The sequence below is a fragment of the Coturnix japonica genome, chromosome 5, assembly GCF_054131305.1.
Source record: "Coturnix japonica strain WE chromosome 5, WE-NBRP24, whole genome shotgun sequence".
NCBI lineage: Eukaryota > Metazoa > Chordata > Aves > Galliformes > Phasianidae > Coturnix > Coturnix japonica.
In genome coordinates, this window is record NC_140667.1 from 14,924,613 (window position 1) to 14,944,243 (window position 19,631).

A 19,631-nucleotide genomic window follows, 5' to 3' on the forward strand; every position below is an offset into this window, starting at 1 on the left:
CTGAATCACACGCACATTCTGAATACAACTTTAAAGCCAACAGTGATACTATTAATACATATAAAGAAACAGCCTCAGCTAAATCCTCATATTAATCAACTTGACTCTTCTAGTTAACATAAGCACAAGGTTTCTCTTTCATTTCTACACCAAAAGGAAAGAAGTTCCCTTCATCCCTCCTTATCTGTACAATTCTACGCCCACAATTTGCTTCTACAATTCAGTATTTCATTTAGTTAAACAGTTGTGCTCACAGATACCACTTCATTTTCCTGAAGCCTACAAACCTGAAGTCCCTGCCTCACAAGCCTTCCCAGGCCAGTGACATCTGATGAAAAACAACAGGAAGAGTTTGCATAACTACACAAAAGTAAAACTGAAAAAGCTGAATGTGCAAGGGTACCTGCTCAGGAAATGAAGTTTCTGCCACCACTGCTCTAAGTGCTCCCCAACACGGCTCTCAGCACTGCAGGCTCCTTTCCCTGAGCGGTATCTCTCACGCTTGACACGTGTCATTTGCCTATCGCTGCGGGACAGAGGCTTCGCCTTCCTCCTCACGCAGCCTCTTATCTTCAGCCTATAGCTGAAAACAAGCCTTCTCCCTTCCTCCCTGCGCCAAGGAAGAGACGGGCAACCTACTGTCGCCGTATTTACAGACCTACTGCCGAGTTGCGCCACATTTTCTGCGCTGCCCGCACAGCTCCGTACCTGAGCGGAGCACACGGCGCCAGCCGGGCGGAGGCAACTCCCCGGCTGCCATTTCGCAGACTCCCGGGGGCCGCCCCGCACGCCGGGGCCCGGTTTTTCCCACCCCCTCCGCAGGCTGCCGGCCCCAGCGGGGACGGCCCCGCAGCAGCCTCCCACCCCGCGAGCTACCCCGGCCGAGAGCGGTCGCCGCCGGCCCCAGAGGCGGCCGCCACCCAGCCCGGCCTGCCCCGCGTGCCATGACACAGACAGGTGCAATTCCCCGGCCGTCCCCGCGGCCTGGCGCGGCCCCAGCTTCGTTTCGTCGGCCCTCTCCGCCGTCCCTCCCCACGCCCTCCTCCCCCAGCCCGTCAGGCTCAGCGCTCGGAGCCCCGCGGCCGAAGGGCCTCCCGCCTCCTCACAAAGACGTACCACCCCCCCCGCCCCGCACGGAGACGACCAGGCCGAGCCCGCCCGCCGCCGGCCCCGCCGACTCCCGCAGCCGCTAGGCCGCCACCGCCCCTTCTCTCGTCGCCCGGCCCGCTCCCCCCTCGCCTCACCTCCTTGGGGACGAGCTGGTTCTCCTCGCTGGGCACCATGGCCGGTGGCGCGGCGCTGGGCCCGCAGCGAGCAGAGCCGAGCGTCGCCGCCGTCGTCAGCAGTGGGAGGCGGGGAGACGCCGCCGGCTCATCCTCCTCCGCCACCGCCCCAGCCGAACAAGGCTCCCACCCCCTCGGCCGGCGCCAATCAATGAGAAAATGGACGACGGCCGCGCTCTCGCGAGTGTTGGGAAGCTCGGCCTCAGCCCACGGCGGCGCGGGCGGGTCTGCGTGTCGCGGTTCGGCCGCTCTCGGCAGAGGAAGGGTTTGCGTGTCAGCCTTCACAGCGCACAACCTCCATAGGAAGCCTAAGGGCAGAGCCTACCCCGAGCTCCCCCTGCGCTCGGAGATCTCACGGTCCTGTCTGTCTGTTAGGAAGGCAGTGAGAAATACCGCGTGCGATGAAGCCTCTTTCATTCGTTTCTCAGCTCTTCTCGCTTTGGGGCCGGTGATTTATTGCTCTCCCCGACGCGAGAAAGTAGCAGAGGATTAAACCGTGCTGGGATGACGAGCAATTGTGTCCTGCCCGGCTTCAGGTGCTCCAGGAGCTCGATAACGGCTGCGTGGAGCTCCCCCTGCGCCCCTCGGGAGCGGGCGGACACGACTGTTAAGCAGGAGCTACTTGCGCCTCGCGCGCCCCCCCACTCGCTGTGGTACCGGCTGTGTTTGCCTTTTAAGTCAAGATTTTCGCTTCATTTTGCTTTCCCTCATACACTTTTGAGGTAATTTACCCGTTCTTGAATGTGGGAATTGTTAAAGAAACCGGCTAGGCTTATCCCCAGAAACACAGTATGCTTTTAGTGGTGAAGCCACGCTGTGAGGTAAAGTGTTCAGCGTCGAGTGTGTAAACTGAGGGATAACATTCCGTATTCGAAAGAAATTATTTCTGTGACATCACTTAAATGTTACACACAGTCAAAAGGTATCAGTTTTTCCTCCTCAAGCAGTCAAAAAATCAAATACTAACCTGTGGAATTATAAAATATATATGACAAGGAACATAATTACGCTGTTCTGCCTACTTGACTGTGAAATAGTGAAAAACACATTCACTTGGCCCATGAAGACTGGTGCCTGATGGGTGGATGGGCTTCCTTTGTGGAAATACTTTACTCATTATTTTAGTGTCCTCTTGTGGAAAAGTACAGAACTGAGGATGCTTTTGGGTTTTGTGTTCAATAAACCTTTTGAACAGCGCTTCAAAGTCATCATTTCTTTGAACAGCAACATTAATATTTTTATTTTCATCGTGCCAATTTGCTGTGGTAGATGCCGCACCCCATAGTTTTTATAAATAACGTTCCTGGAACTCAGCACAAAAATCCCTTTGAAAGTACCATAAAACAGTTTTTCAGCATGCTCTTGGAGTGTCCTTGGTTGTATAACTTAACTGGGCCAAGTTTATTTATACAGTAGAGGTCAGTAGGGCCCCTGGGAGAGCCACTCCTGCCTTCTGGCTTTAAAACGTTTAGCACCTTACAACCTCTCATCCCACCCAGGCACCTGAGAGCTAATAAGATGAAATCAGGTAGCAGTACAAGAAGATGTGAATCCCTTGCTTTTAAGGGTACCCAGTATTAGCACTGTGGGGGTGCAAAACCTTAAGAAAGCAAGTAGGAACTGATGCTGTCTTTACCAAAGTAGTGTTACTGTGCCTTTTTCAGGTAGAAAGCCTATGTAAAGGGGGTTGTGTGAGTTAACATAATTTATTTGGGGTGTTTGCTCTGAAATGCTTCAGTTTTGGTTTTTCAAGTAGGCTGTTTGCTAAAGATCACTTCCTATTTTGGGGTTTGATGGCCTTATTTATGGCTTTCTTCACTACTCTGTTAAAAGCAAACAATAAACAAACAAACAAAAAAAGAACTGATATTTGTAAACATAACAAGTTGCTAATGAATACCAAAATGACCTGGAGGTATTTGCTGGCACTAGCAGTGCATCCAGTGCTGATGCAGTGTTCATTTACACCTCATCTGCAGTGTCAGCACTTCATGGCAAACCAGCTAAAAGCCTCTCCCCGTTGCCGTCTTCAGCAAGTCTAGCAATAGAAAGATGTGTGAAAGTTCAGGATATCACAATCTGGCTGTTCATTGCTCTGCTGATTACTCTGTGGTTTGAGCCTTGAGTAAATTTCCAGAACTAGAAAGTTTTGAGGCATTTCTCTGAAAGTCTCGGACTATTGTTTTGCCTTCAGGCCGCCCTATTTAGGGCTTTAAATTGGAGGAAAAATAAAAGAAGTAAAACTGGCTGTTGTTTGTATGGTTGACGGAGGAACAGGAGGGAATTAAGGAGAACAGGTAGAAGGAATAACAGGTGAAGAAGAAATAGCTTTAAAAAAAGTTGTATCTTTTTGAGGTATTTTACATACTTTGATCCTAGCTTTCTATATATGAAGCAGGCCAGGAGGAGGCTAAAGAGTTCTTTGTAAAGGGAATGCTTTACAAAGGCAAAGTTCTTTGTAAAGGGAATGCTGACTGCACTTAAATCTCTTCTAACTGCCGTTAGAATGAAGCCTTTATACTTTAGCATTTATTATTGTTGCTATTGTTTTTTCAATGTTGTGAGACTTGAGGGGGAATTAAAGTATATTTAAAGTATCTTCAAAGAATTTTACATGGTCTTTAGCCTTACATATCAAAGAAATCATATAAAAAATTTTAGGATATAACATCTATTTGTAAGAGATGAGAATGCTGTGAAAAATATAAACTTTAAAAGGGAGACTTGCTATTGAAAAAATGTTCTTTCCCTTCAGAAAGGCCATTGCAGGAGATGGATTCATGTGTCCAGGAGGTGATTAAGTAAGCAGCTTTCTGAAGTTAAACTTCACAACATTAAAAAAAGACATGCAGTTGTAAGTTCCCTACTAAACATTACATTGTGCTGTTCTTAAGTAGTGTTTTCTTCTTTAATCTTTATAAGCACACATCTACTTTTCTGTCCTCTGATATTAACTCATGCCAAGACTTTCTTAATGAAACCAGTAGGGGATGATTTTAATTAATTATTAATCAGGATACAATGTACACTGACATTTTGTTAAAGATTATCTTCTTTTTTTAGTTTCAAGACACTGAGTTTTCCAATATTAGGTTAAGATAGTCATTTTCTTTTCCATGATAGCATTAATCTTGTTTGTGTATTCCCAAATGAGTTTGAAACTGAAATAGAAGTTGCAAATAGAAATAGAAATCCACAGAGAATTTTGCAGAACCATGGATTTCCTTATTAATGTGGGATTTATTATTATTTTTTTTATCAGCTTGACCTTTCAACATTATGTGCTTAAAGCTACAGAACACTTCTGAACACTAGTGGTCAGAAGCAAACACAGTTCCAGAGTGTCTGACCTCTCGATGCACTTGTGAAAACCATCCCGGTGTTACTGGCAGTGAAGCATACGCAATAGTAGGCTGATCTCCCCTTCAGACTTTGGGAACAGATGTAGGCTGGAATCATGTAGCATTTGAGGGATCCAACAAATCTTGTGTGGACTGAGGCTTGTGGCCATCTCCTCTATCTACACTGTGTAGATAGTAAATTTGTGGTCAATTTAAATGTACTATGAGACAGAAGATACTCATTACATCATTTCTGGAATCTGGGCTGGTGTGGTATCAAGGCTGCCTCTTTAGCCAGGGATGGTAGGGGGAAGGCATCTCTCTGCACAGCAACATAACAAAGGCTTATGTAGGAAAAGGAAAGTTGCATTGAATGCATACCGTGATGGTAATGTCAGTCACTGAAATGGTTCGGTTATGTCAGAGGCTTAAAAAAAAGCTCAGAGTGACATAGGCAGTGTATTTTAAAACACTGAATTAACACTTGTTGCACATGAGTCACCGTGAGAGTGCAGAGGCTGCATTAAATAGTACAACATAATATGCAAAAATAAGCAGCTTAGCTTCAGTGGAGCTGCCCTCTGTGGACGCTCAAAGTATTTATAGCTGCCCTTGGGCCCAGGAGAGTTCAGTAGTTCAGGCTTCTTTTAAGGGTTCCCAATCTAGATTCCCCTCAATCTAATTCTGGTGATGTTTAATATTAATGGCAAGTGCTTATTGAACTGCTCACAACTCTTTGGGCTGGGGGGGAGGTGTTCTCTCATTCTCAGTGAGCACATTTTTCTCATTCATTACTTAAGGTCTAGGTGGCTTCTGCCTGGGTGAAACGCTTTTGTCATCCTCTGACTGTGAGGTGCTATGGCTGTCAGTGTGCAGCAGTAGCTCACAGCTGTGTGGGCCTTACCCTCTGGGGGCAGGAGGAAACTTTGTGTTTTGCAGAGTACTGAAGTAGGCTGAGTTGTTTAATAACTGACTTGGCATTGCAGGGAATGAAAGTCAGTCTTCAGCTGCAGCCACTGCTTCTCACAGGGCTCCTTCCTGCCCCATCACAGGAGGATGTGTCTGCAGCTCCGTGTTTTTCTGCAGAGCAGTCATCAAATCTCTGCAGCTGGAGCATCTTGCAGCGTGTCCCTACTGCAGCTGTTATATTGTACATACACAGTTGTTGGGAAGCTTGGTCTAAAGCCTGTGGCTTGCTCTGTTCCTTCCAGCTCAGCCTTGTCCTTATTTTACAGTACTCTGACCCCCGAATGCCTTCATTTTTCTGGGGCTTTAAGGCCTGGCCTGTTGTGAGGGTTGCTGAACCTTTTTGCATGAATTAATGTAGCTTTACATTTAGCAACAGCAGAGGGAGCTGCCAGAGGTCTTGACATTTAAAATGTCAGCTGTCTGTCATGGGTGTCTGCCAGGAGGCAGCTCTGGTAGGGTCAGTGTTAGCGTGGACACAGCGTGAGTCTGACTGGGCAGGATCTTGCACACAGAGCATCCTGAGGCTAGTAATACACCTTTTGAAATTTCCCTCCAAGTTATCTGATGCAGTAGTTGCCACAGAATGAATCTATGCCTTTCCAGACAGAAAATGTGTCTTTCATGCCCCATTCCTTAGTAGATAGTTTTTGTACTTTTAGTGGTGGAAGGCTTACAAAAGATGACCAGATTATTTTTTAAGTACGAAAAGATGAATACAATTGCACTGCTTACACTGCCAATACTGGAAATCAAATTCCAAATTTGCTGGCAATAGTACTGTCTACCGGCATAAAAGTGTGGATTTAGATCCACTAAATTATATCTTTCTGTGAGTCTTTTTTATTCCCAGGGAAAAAGGAAAATCATGTTTTCACTAAGTCAGATAACAAATGGGTTAAATTAGAATCAGACACTGCTTAATTCATTTTGTTTCTTTATGGTGAAAGGTGATTCAGATGGTGGGGAACCACACCAGGAAATTAATAATACTAAAACATCCTTGTTCTTTGCTGAGTAAACTAAAAGGAATGTATTTACATGCATTCACTGGAGGTTGGTAAGACTGCCTTATTTCAGTGCAGTAGAATGTAGTGGGTGAGTTGGAAAGAAAAACACTCATGCTGAAATTATTACAGCTTCAACAGAGATAAAGGATGATTGATTTACCTCTTTGATGTCTGCATTTTCCACAAGCCTATTTACAATAATGCACTCACATCTCTGCTCCTTTCTGCAGACAGCTTGTTAAGATGTCTTAAAAGAATATACTTCTTCCAAGATGAGTACAGTTTAAGTTCTTAGTTGAAGAACAATTCCAATGACTATGTTTTAGTTTACAATAAAGTTCTGCAACTAGAAAGAATGGTCAAATAAATAGGGAAGGATCTAGTCAACACTAAAAACTGCTATGCTGTTCCTTTATGATACTATAGGAATTATCCTTGGTTTTGTGTCATGTGTACATGTTGGATATCTTTGAAGTCATGGAATTCTAGGCTATATTTAGACCCAATCTTTTGTTTTCAAGGTCCACCTGGCAAGTCTGCATTTCTGTGCAGCTAGAGTGTTTTGAATTCTTTGAGAAAGGGGAATAAGACCAAGTTGATCTGAATTAAGCTTTGTTGGATTTAGTTTAATCTTTCGGGTATGAAAAGGTTCTTACTATTAAAAAAAAAACAACACAATTTAATCCAAGAATGATGAAGGTGTTATGAAAGTTTTGTACTACTTCTCTTCTTGTGATATATTTGTATCTTTCATGAAAATAATTCATATTAACTTTGAATTTTAACATTGCAGCTATTGAAATAAAATGATTATTATAATATTATCGTATGTTTTCTGTGAAGCCATCTACAAACTTGAAACTTGTTTTTTAACCTCAGGGGATGGCATCATTTTTCATCTGGCAATCAGCACCACCCATATTTTTTAATGTTCTGCTACAGCACAAAATACTTCAGGCATAGCTCCAACAGAGCAGTGATAAGCTGCTCTTCCATTAACTTTGCCTTCTCTTTTCTAGGTCCTAATGAAATACATAGGGTGCTTGACTTTTCTTAGTCTGAGGACCTCATTTTTCAGATAAGACACTTGGATTTCTGATTTACTGCTAGATCTGAAAGTGCCAAATATTCAAGTAAGGCTAAAGTATTAAAATACAATTTATTTGATTTGTAAAATACAGTAATTTCAGATTCCTATCTATATAGATCTGTGAGATTCAGTGTTGTTGGTGAAAAGAAAATTGTGCACTTGCTATTAATAACAGATGTGAGGGCAACATGGGGTTTCAGATGAAGGAGCAATGAGGAAGTTTAGTAGCTGTAGTTCTGTGATCTTGATTAGTCTGTGTGTGACTTTTCCCCTCATAGTATTGAGGCAAGTAACCTGTTACTTAAGTTATCACTGATTTATGTGCCTATGTGTAAAATACTTGGGCTACTGTAGTTACCATGGCCAAAATACAAACAGGAGCATTCTTAATTAAACTGGCAAGGTTAAGATAATGTGGGAAATAGAGTAAGTGTGATAATATATTTATGAATTTAAGAAAGTTAGTCATGAAGTACAAGAAAAAGGGGGGTGCTGGCATCCTTTTATTTTTTTATGCTTCTACTTAATTTCGCTGTGCCAGCTGATATTCTCAGTACTTTTTTATATACTCTCTGGATCATTCTTTTGTAGAGATTTTCTATTTTGCATATAGCAATATTTTCAGAGCAGAAGCTCACTTCATTCATTTAGCACTTAACATGGTGGAATTTTAATGTTTAGGTGTTCTTGTAAAAGGGTTCATAAAGATAGGGATTTGCTGCTCCCTAGAAGCTTCATGCTCTAACCTAAAGGAAAGGACTGCTTATTTATCCCTCCTTCCTCATAGGAATAATTACAATAATTTGGTTCATGTTAAAGTGAACAGTTGGAAGGATGAAAGCTCAGTTAACAACAGAGGAGCATCTGCATAATCTTCTCCACGTAAAGTCACTTTTGTTTTCCTGTCTAATTCCAGTGCAATTGAACCAAATGCAGGGACTGAATAAGAGTATTACAAAGATGCTTTCTTAGTTCATCTTTTCCCATACCTCATGTTCTAAATTGTTACAAGATGCAGAGTGCTTGTATTTCTCAGTTCAGATCAAGAATGTGCTTTTGGAGTAGAACTCCTAGTTATTCCCACTTTCTCTCTGGAGAAAATCAGTGTTTTAAATTATACAGACATTGTTATTTTCTGACTTACATTATTGATAAATGCTCAAAATTATTCTGCTAAAGTTTTGTGTTATGAATTTTTCTATTTCCAAAAACTAATTTTTTTCCCCTGAATATGATTTTTTGTTTTGCTAATACTAAAAGCCAGTTCGGTAGGCTGAATTTTCCTCATAGATTAGGGGATTGGTGGTAGAGGCTGTTTGCAGGCATTCTGGGTGTTTGGCTGAACACAGCTTATAGGTTTTTCTGTTTGCCTTCACAACAAACAACCAACTGCTTCAAAAGAGGGAGGAAAAAGGCTTTCTGCGAAAAAGAGGCAGAGTTTTGTAACAGCACTAGTATAACTCTGTTTTTTCATTCACTTCTTTCTTCTCCCTTCTGTTTCAAATAGTTATATTGTTTTTCTGCATTAAAAAAAATAAAATAAAATTTTGGCTTCAGAATTAGTGTCAGAAGCTCACATCAGCTCTGGAGAGTTTTGTGACCCAGACCTCTCACGGTTCTTGTTCAGCTGCCTCCAGTTTATGGCACTGCTTGGAGTAGAGTTAAGCAGTCCAGGCTGTAACAGTTGGGCTCGTCTCCTAGGAGGCTGTTTCTCAGGGCCAATGAAGAGATGGAGGCTGCAAAGGGAATGGTGGGGTGTGGGAATAGAATGGTGGTCTACTCAAATATGTGAGTTTGTGTAACATAACAGAAATATTTTACTTAATAGAAGATCTACTATTTCATGCAGATATGGCATCTGTACCCCTTGGTTCTGGTTATTTTTTAGTTGGTGTAGGAAAGCAAGGTTAGCTCAGGTCTATAGAGGAGGTGAAATAAATTATGGTGAGGTGCTCAGAAAAATCAGATCAAGGACAAAAGCCTTTATCTCTGGGGGGAGGTTGTCAGTGTTGACAGACTGCTTTGTGAGATACTTCTGCTGAGTTGTCTTTTTTAAAAGCCATCAAACTTTAAAATAGATAAAAATCTGAAGTTCTCAGATAACCAGTATCAGGAAACATAATTTTTTGTTGTTGTTTGTTTTGTTTCTTTACAAACATAAGTATCCTCCTGCATGCATGTCAACTCATCTCTTTTCTCTCCCCATACCTGCTCTATTCCTAGGCCAGACACACTTGTATTAACAAGAATTACAGTGGTGGTGCAGAGCATCAAAAGATTTGGAAACTATTATCAATGAATCCAGGGTAATGGAAGGAGGAGAGATATAATATGTTCTAATCTCTCATAAAACATGAGTTTAGGCAGAGGTTCAGACAGAGTAAATGAATATGGGATTTTGAGACTGCAGACGGTCGGTATATTGAAATCACAAAATCAGGGGTGTTGTTTTAGAGAGCAGTATGCACTGTATTTTAAAGAGAAGCAGGTAGAATGCCTCCTGACTGAGTATGCTTCTGTGTAATGATTAAGAGCAGATCCTGCTGTGAACTCAAGCACAATCTGTTTCAGACAACAAAAGCATTGACTGTTTTCCTACAGTTAGATTTTCTGGCTTACAGTTTCCTAGCAAAAAGTTAATCTTTGAGGACAGGATTTTCTCTCTGCCTGTTTTTTTTGGGGTATTAGGGAAGAAGAAGGGGTGTTCTTGGCTCACATTGTGCTGGGGTAGTGATGCAAGCTAATAAATGTGTTACGCATTGTCTTCAGCTGGTAAGTGCCAAAGTGTCTGCTAATTGAGGCTGTGCTGCCTTTCGTTCTAAGATATCAAAACATTTCAAATTTATGTAAAAAGCTGTGCTACTTAAATATGCACAGCAAGCTTATTTTATACTGTATTTCAAGGGAAAAAAATAAAGATCCAGAGCTGTAATGCAGAGAGCAAGAACAAATATGGTGTTGCAATGATGTGGAAACCAGCATTCCTCTGTCAGTTATTTTAACTGGAAGGGAAGAGTTTCATTTTTAGTTACATCTACAAGTTACTTTAACTCCTTGTAATATAATAAACTTCCATAGTGGGGGAGAGGAGAAGTTGCTGCCTATAGCTGAAGTGTAAACCCAAATAGCATGAAGCTGTTTCTGATGTAAAGATGGATTTCACAACCAGGAAGAGTAAGCATTTTTTTCCCCCTAGAACTCAAATCTTTGAGTTAGACATGCTAACAAAATTAAACTAAGAGATTTTCAGTATTTGCAGGTGAAAGCTGAATACACTGCAGGCTCTGTGGCACATGTTCATTACAATGCTATTAATTTTCATTTTTATGTTACAAATGTTAAATGTATATGGAGAAAACAGTAGTATTCCATTCACAAAAATGAAGTCAGATTTTTTTTGTTCTTATTTAAGCTACCCTATTTGTTTGGAAAGCTGATTCCTATTGAAAATGTGTAACACTTGTTAAAATGACATTTCCAGCTGGAATAGCTATGAATAGAAAATTCTTCTCTGGTTCTGGTAACAGTTAGCTATGCTTTAGTTCATGCTATTAAATTCAATCAATTGTAAGTGGTCATTGTTCTCTTCTTAAAATCTGTGTGCTTATGAATTAGAGGCAGATATGAACAAATGTTGTTAATACATAGCCTGGCTTCCTGGTGAGAAATCATAAGTGAAAGCATACATGCTATATATGGAATAGTCCCCATTTAGTTGGATACAGAGAGACTTGAAGTAGCACTAAAAGGGACTAACACTAAATACTTGTAATTATTATTTGTTCCCTTAACCTCCACTCAGTCCCATCACCCGCAATGTCAAGAATAGATATAACTACATGTGAGAATTTAGATAAACATCTGATCATATGAAATTCATTGCATAATGAAAGGAAGTGGAATTTACTTCTAACCTAGGCAGCACATAGTTCTTTTGCTCTCATTCAACCCTGAGATGCAATTCTACTTAGTTTTGAATTAACCCCTGTAATGTCGAATGTTCTTGCTTCTGGATTAACCTAGGACAGGGCTTACCTTTAAGAATTCTTAGTTCTTGGACAGCATTGCTCATCTCTACTTTGTGTGGTGGAAGAGCTGGACTTCTGGGCTTGGGTGACTTTCCAGTTCACATCAGTGTTGATTCCTTACCTCTGTGTCTCAAATTCCGAATCACTTTGGATAGACATGTGTTCTTTTTTTTTTTTTTTTTTTTTTTTAAGAATATTTCTCCCACAAGATGGCAGCATTGCTTCAGGAAATAAAATTGCATTTGGTATTTAGGATTTCTTGAAGTCTTTATAATTTCCATTTTATACTGTGTTAGCTGAATTTACATCAGTAGTGATGGGAAGAATTTAATTGTATTTTCAGGCTTTGGCATGAAACAGATGGAGGACTGTAATGAGTTTTGTGATTTTTTTTTTTTATTTTTTTTTTTTTGTATTGCTGTTTTGGTTTTATTTGTCATTATAGTGACTCTAGTTAATTCTGTAGCTGCTTTTCTGAGAGTTCAGCTCTATTGTAAATCTGGAATACAAATGCTTCAATTGCACTGAGCAGAGATACTTTACAGGAAATTCATTATCGGAGTCATGTATATTTCCCTTTCTGTCCTCTGAGTGCTTTTATTCTTTTAGGATTTGATCCTGCTCTCTGATGTTAATGATTGTATAGAGTAGGTTCTATAAAAGAGATACAGGCAGCAAATAAGAGGGGGAAAGTAGTAATTTTTGGTTCTTAAATTTTGTTCAAAGCATGAATAATCAGGAATGATGGAAGAGCTGCCATCATGCCACCATTAGAAGCATTCACCTTCAGCTAGCTCAGGATAATCCCTTTACTTGATTTTGGGGCAGCACTGATGGACTTGGGCAGCTCAGCTGCATCCAAAATAACACAATGTGGATGTAGACTTCTAAAGGAATTGGATTTATTTCTTACTGTTAAATCCAATCTACAAAATTGACCTTTCCTGTATAGAGCAAAAAGCTGAGCTGCCCAAGAGTATAGATTTTCTGTAAACCCCTTTTTTTCTGTGATTCTGATTTCACAACTTGAATTTCCATCTGAAGGATAATACTTTAATTCATATGGCAGTTTTATACCTCTGTTCATATATTCTACTTGGTGAAAATGCTAACAAGACCATTTTCATTTTCAAATCAGGGAAGTATTTTGCCTGGAAAAATGTCTCTTTTATTTCCTTTACTACTTTAAGTGGAAACCTTGCTATCCTGAGCAGCAACATTTATTATTTTAAGGATGTACTGGATGGTGTTAGAACACATTAATAAAAATTACATGAAGTCTTTTTCTTGAGGGCTGTCCTGAGGGCAAAAGGTAAGCTTGCCTTTCTTTCTAGTTCTCAAAATCTAACATGCCAGTATACAGTTATTACTTAGAGGTGGTCACATAGCTTGCACTTCTAGGGCTAAGGTAAAATTAATCTGCAAGTGTTATTCTCTATCAAACCCAAGTCTTTCAACTTTATGCTTAGAGTTATTAAAATTCATACTTTTATGCTTTCCTAAACTGCAATGTATAAAGTGCTTATGTAGTTTCTTCTTTATTATTCAGAGAGAATTTTATTGGTGCTGTTCAGCCAGTCTCTAGTGATTCACAGTACAGCCTTCCAAATGCTAACTTACCGTTAGCGTGACTTTGAGCACATTTTCTAATACTGCTGACAGAGAAAAGACGCAGATGTAAGTGATGTTATGAGATTGAAGTCAGACCCTTGTGTGATAAAGAATGCTGAATTCTGCTTTTTCTTTCATACCCCAGCATAATGTCTAAATGAGTATAAGAAATGTACATGATGGTATCTTCATTTATAGAGAAAGGCTGTTCTCTCCACTTTTACAACTTCCCAGAAGATATGCCAGTAAAACTGAACTGGAGCATGTGAACAGTAATGTGTGAAAGCTTCTGAAAAGTAGTTCAAATGCTAGGAGTTATTTTGGTTCCTGTGGGGTCAGCACACCTCCATCATTCCATCCCTAGTCCTTTTAAGAGAGCGTCAGTCTGACCTCTTGGTCACAAACCCTGTGATATTCTCCTCCATAAGCTTTCTGCTGCTTGCTCCCTGTCTCACCCTGGCAGTGGAACAAGTCTGGCTTTGACTTCCTTCAAAGGAAACTGGAAGGCATTGTGCTTTGAAGAGTTGTATCATTCAAAGACTGCAGAAGAAGATTGCAAAATTTTGTTTAAGGAAACTAAGTAACTGAGGATTTTAGGTGATGAATTTGTGATCAATACCACACTTTAAATCTAGTCCATGCAATTAGAAGTCAGAAGTTACTCTTATTTAATAGTGTAAGGGAAATGGTTGATCACAGCCTGAGCCGCTAATTAACCATCTGAGGCAAGCAATGAGTCAGCTGTGAGAGCACAGGTGAAGGTAATTCAGTTGTGCTCCCAGAAGGGCTGGAGCTCAGCTCCGCTCTCCCAGATCCCATTTAAGGGCTGACCACCACTAAGGTAGCATCTCTTTCTGGAGATTGCTCCTTTATGGAGTTGTTGTGGCAAGCCTTAATATTGGCGAGCATCTATCTTGAAGGCCTCAGAGTTGGTGAGTTCTTTTCCTTAGTTACTCTCTGGCTAGTTATTTCTGACTATATTTGTACTATTCCAACTGTGCGTTATACTTGTATTATTTCAACTGTGAAATACTATGCTTGTATTGTTTCCACTGTATGAATAGACTTCATGAAACTTCACCACTTCAAAGTAGATGAGAATTCCCATTATAAATGGGTCTCATATCTGATCAGCAGTCACCCTATGCATGGTCCTTGGTTTTGTTACTAATGAATATATTTTTCAGTTTATTTTTTAGGAAACATTTAAAAGGTGTTTTGCCATGTGTTTCAAAGCTATTAAAAGCACTCTTTATATACACTGCTTAATGAAGTACTCTTAACCTTTACAATGACACTTGTGAGACAAACAAAACACTTATATGATGTAGCTTTAATCACTTGTTAATGCTGTAAGCATTTGTATTTAAATGACCCACAGACAAATGGAAGGTATTTTTAAGGATGCCAAGGTCACCACTTTCCATGTCCTGATTTAAAAAATAAAAAAAAAAAAGCCAAGAAACAGAAGAGTTCGCATTTCCTTTAAGCCTTAACATTATGTTTAAAATAAATAAATAAAATAAAAGGAAAGGCAACATCTCAAATGGGTTGTGGAAGTGCTAGTATTATTACTTCTAGTATGGCCTGTTTATTTTCAATCCTAGATAAAAATTCATCCAGGTCTGAGTTATGATCCATGTATACGTATTTCCTGGGGTAGTTTTGTAGCCATTTGCCTCTCCTGAAAGCTGTGTTAGTTGACTAAAAGTTATTAGAAGGAGCTTACAGACAATAAAGGGCATCTCTTTTTGTGATATCGTACTCCAGTTTGAAGGAAATTACGAAGACACTGTTGAATATAGCTGACTACCAAAATTCTCTTTCAACTCAGTATTACAGACACTAGAATGTTGTGCTTCAAATTCACATCCTATTTTACTTGTAGGTGATTTAAGGATTTATGCTGAAATTACAGAAATCTGTAATGATGAACATTTAGATTGGTTCTTGTCCTGACAAAGGTTTGCTATTAGAAAACAGTTCTTTAAAATCATGCATTATGTAATAATACTCATAAAAATGATTTTAACTTGAGTACTGCTGAAAATCATTGGATGAATCTGCATTTGGCTTCTATTTTTGGCCAGATAAGATGTAAAGAAACCCCCAGCTTCAAGTAAAATTTCTTCACTATTATGTAATGCGAATGTCTCAAAAGAGAGCTTATGCAGAAATGGGTGAGTAAGCATGTAGCTAAAATGTCATAAATACTTCTGGTGTAAAACATATTTTGGTGGAATGCATGTTGTACTGTGCATAGCAGTATTTCTACTAATAAAGGGAAGGACTTATTGGAGGTTTTTGGTTGAGATCCCATTTTCTTTTTCTGCTGCAGTAGATAAACATGTGGTATTGCCTGGAAAGATTTTATGCTGGTATGCTTGAGGTTAGCATCTGTTCCATTTGGTGTGCATAAATTTGTAAATGGTTTACATGTAGTAACTACAATGAATGCTACCTAGTCCTAAGCATTAACTTTTATAGTAGACTACTTGGAATGTTGCCCTGTAAATCATTTTTATGCTTTCTGCATACTGCTAGGAAAAAAATGTTCATCTTCTATTGGGAAGTGGGCAAGGTGAATTAAACCTAAAAGCAGTATTATTAAGGTAGAACAATACAATGGAGCTATATCTACACATATAACAGTATCTATATGGCACAGTGTCTGTGTGGATAAGGCTGTCCTGAAGAACAAGGTTTTGTGATTTACTCAAGCAAAGGCCTTGGCATTTTTTTCTGTTATCTGGGGCTTAAACGGGGGAAAAGCAGGCTGTGGGGAGACCTTACTGCTCTCATCCGATTTCTGAAAGGTGCTCACAACAAGAGTGGGGCTGGTCTCTTTACACTGGTGACAAATGACAGGATGAGGGCTTTAAGGTTATAAATATCTTCAAGCTAGATATCCTAGATTAAATATTAAATATGTATTTATGGTTAATAATACTAGACAAGTGAAAGATTGTAGTTTATATTTAATTGCATTGTTGAAGGTGTATAAAAGAATGAAAAATATTGTCTGTGAATCTCAGTAAATTGAGAGATGCTGGAGTAAAAGCTGAAGGGCCATTGGATATAAAAGAACCAAAATGAAAAATAAAAGGCATTTGCAGGTGAAAGTGAAATTAGTAGAATAATGGGTCAAAGGCCTTTTGGTATCTGGATGACTCATGAGTAGTGGGGAAACTAAAGAGAATATTTAGGGATATCTGATTTTTAAAAATAGGTTCTTCAAGAATATTAGGCAATCAGAAAATTGGGTTGAACTGTGGAAGCTTCCAGTGTCTAGAATGTAAATTTAGCTGAGAAAGGTCTTAAAAGCCCAGGATTCATAAAGGCCATCTAGGTGTGACTCCACACAATGCTAAGTAAGCAGTGGATTATTTTGCTCTGTTTATATGCAGGCCTATGTGAGAACAACTCATTTAAGAATCATGAGAGCTTTCTCTGCAAATTTGGAGCAGAAGTAGAAGTTATAAATTTGAATGCCATGGTTTAATTGTGTATGGTTGGGCTGCTGCAGAAATTCTGAATTTCTGTCATTGAAAGATGCACACAAGGTATTTTCTTGTCAGCAACAACATTAAGATAAAGCATCTGACAGTATGCTAACACTTCAGTTGAAAGTGTCTGAAGAAAAGAACATCTTAAAATATTCTGAGGGCAGCTATTTATGTTTCTCTCCCAAATTTGCTCCCTGTGAAAGAATAAAAGCTGTAAAGCTGTAAATGACTTGGAGTATTTGCACCAGAAGTGGTGAGCAGAAGATGCACGCAGAAGCAGCAGTTGGAAGAGAAAAGGGTTTTTGTTTCCAGTGCTAAACATGGAAGGCTCTATTAGTTAGCCTCCACTGTCATAAGTGTCACCATTATGAATGTAAGTGGACTGCTCTGTCAAGAATGGGGGGCAAAAGAACAACTATTCTGAGCAGAGTATGCTAGATATAGAGGCTGGATGAAAATGAGTAGAGCAGTCTGGAATACAAGAAAGGGTAGCTAAGTGAGATGTGAACTGTTAAAGAATGCTGAAGTAGAAAATAGGTAAGAGGCAAGAGGGTGGAAAAGGGGATCAGGAAATTGGTAGACATGAAAAGAAGAGGAAAAAACAGAACAGCCATGGAACAGTGAATGTGAATGAAAATTATAAGGGAGTTCAGACATGAAAGAGAGAATAGGAAAATCTCTTATGTAAGTGTGAATGGTGTTATATTGTTTGATCCACAGAAGAATGGCCATAGAGCGTGGTCTGTAATATCTCAAGAAAATCCTTGCTGCCTTCTCAAAGGAAAGCCTAGCTAAAATAGAAAAGGCCATAAAAATCTGAAGTGTCCATGGATTAGGAGAAGCACCTACAATAATGTACCATCAATCACTTTTAGACTGTAATATTTTCCTGTATATATTTGGAGATACTACTGTTACTTCTGGCATCTTCCTGCAGGGTAGGTGTGTGATGTCCCCTGTTTTTCCCCAGAACAAATCTTGACTTAGTTATGAGTAGTTCCTCTGCTGTCTCAAATACTCTCCTCAGCTGTTTTGCGACTGACCCCAAGGTCAGTGCCCCAGGTACCCAGTCACATGGGTGGAGGTGGGTGGAAGGGGTTGCATTTAATGCAGAACAGTGGAGTTGGCACAGGGAGCACCAGCTGTGACACAAGATGAACATTATTTGTTTTAGCTTTTCAACTCCCATGTTTTAGCTAATGTTATTAAAACTAAAACAGATGTAGGTTCTGAATTCTTCTCTACAAGAGCTCTGTGCCAGGTATGGGAAGAGTTTCTGAACTTGCAGTCTCAGAGGAAGAAGGAATGGAGCAGTGTACAGCTCATGTATATTGATGCATGACCTTGATGCTTGCATTGCCAGCAGCAAATGGAGAATATTTGAAGTAAGATTAGAAGAACAATCTACTGAGAAAGAGAAACCTTGGCAATACTGTAATATAAACAAGCACTTACACCTGCTGTGAGACTAAGGCCTTTAAAATATGTTTTTTTCTAAGAGATAAAAACTCCTCAGACCATCCTATTAGATATAAGATATAAATAACTTTCTGTATTGTAGGACAGAGTTGGTAAATGCTATGCCTTTTGTTTATGTTTGAGACATTGCTCAGAAATGCTAGATGCATAATTCAATATAGGTTTGTAGCAATCTATTTAACAAGCTCATCCATTGTCCAGAAATGAAGTGGCATAAGACTGTAGTACCTTTTATGTTTTCTTGAATGAATAACATGCAGTGCAAGTATGCATATAATACACTGAAATTTGTTTTTAATTCTGTTATGATGTTCAGGTTAATTATGAGGGCCTTAACAAAAGGCACCTGGTATTTATATTGAGCATGAAGTAACTCTTAAACAATGTTTCTGAAGACAGTTTTCAATGTTAGCCTGTTAGTTCAGCTCTGAAATGTGCTGCTTAATGGTATTGAAGTGTGTATGTTTTAATATGCACTGTAGAGTATTTCCATTTGTGGCAAATATACTTTTTAATTGACCAACTAGAAGTTCAGTGCTGGAAACAAAAACAATTTTTTTTTTTACCAACTTGTCCTGAAGAATAAAGATCTTGGAGACTAAATTCTTCATGGCAAATGTCATCTTCTATCTATAGTTGAGTAGGGTGAGTGGTTTTGTTTTGATTCAGACCAGCTGCATATGTAACATCATCAAATATTACATTGTTGAAACAGGCTAAAACCAGAGTCTTGCTAATTCTGAGCTGTGATGATTCTGGTGGGCTTGCTGAAATAAGTTATTTTTGGCAGGAAAGTAAGCAGATAGGACTTGAGGATTCACAGAGAGCTTATTTTTGTTTGTGTAGGAAACAGGAAATCAGAAGCAATGTTAAGACTCGGGTAAAGGTAGTGTAAAAGAACAAAGGTTTTATCTCACTTTCTCATCTATTTCTCCTAAGGAGAAGACATTGGGTCAAGGGAGGAGATTATTTGGCTTGAAGTGATTATAGGAATATTTTCAAAAGTTGGGTTTGTTATGTGGAAAAGGCAACCACTGAGTTCCTTGGGGGAAGTTCTGTTCAGTTCTCTTATACTTTCTGAGGTCCCTTTATAAAGCATTATTCCAGTTGATTTTTATAGTCATGAAACCTAAGTTTTGGAAGCAGTATGTGAAATTTTTTGTAGTAATGAAACTTCTGTTTTTAATTTGAAATATAATGTTTACAGATGTTAACTCTATCCATTATTGAGGATGAAGTAAGCCACACTTATGTGGTTTTTACAAGAAGCTTTCACTTATATTGCGGTGTTGATAATGAATTCATAGCCAGTGGAGG

General features: G+C 39.6%; 1 protein-coding gene across 4 annotated transcripts in view; it reads right to left on the minus strand.

Annotated features, from left to right (window-relative positions):
* Positions 1-1,796, minus strand: part of USP47 (ubiquitin specific peptidase 47) — a 47,051-nt gene extending 45,255 nt beyond the window's left edge. For 2 of the 4 annotated variants that reach the window (XM_015863986.3, XM_015863981.3), the window contains exon 1: positions 1,245-1,344. In XM_015863986.3, coding sequence (XP_015719472.1) covers positions 1,245-1,283 — 39 coding nt within the window. In that variant the 5' untranslated portion in view covers positions 1,284-1,344. Of the gene's footprint in view, positions 1-403; positions 611-1,244; positions 1,345-1,676 lie in introns of those variants that run through there. The other 2 variants (XM_015863983.3, XM_085548464.1) reach the window with 2 other exon arrangements.
* Positions 1,797-19,631: the final 17,835 nt, after the last annotated feature.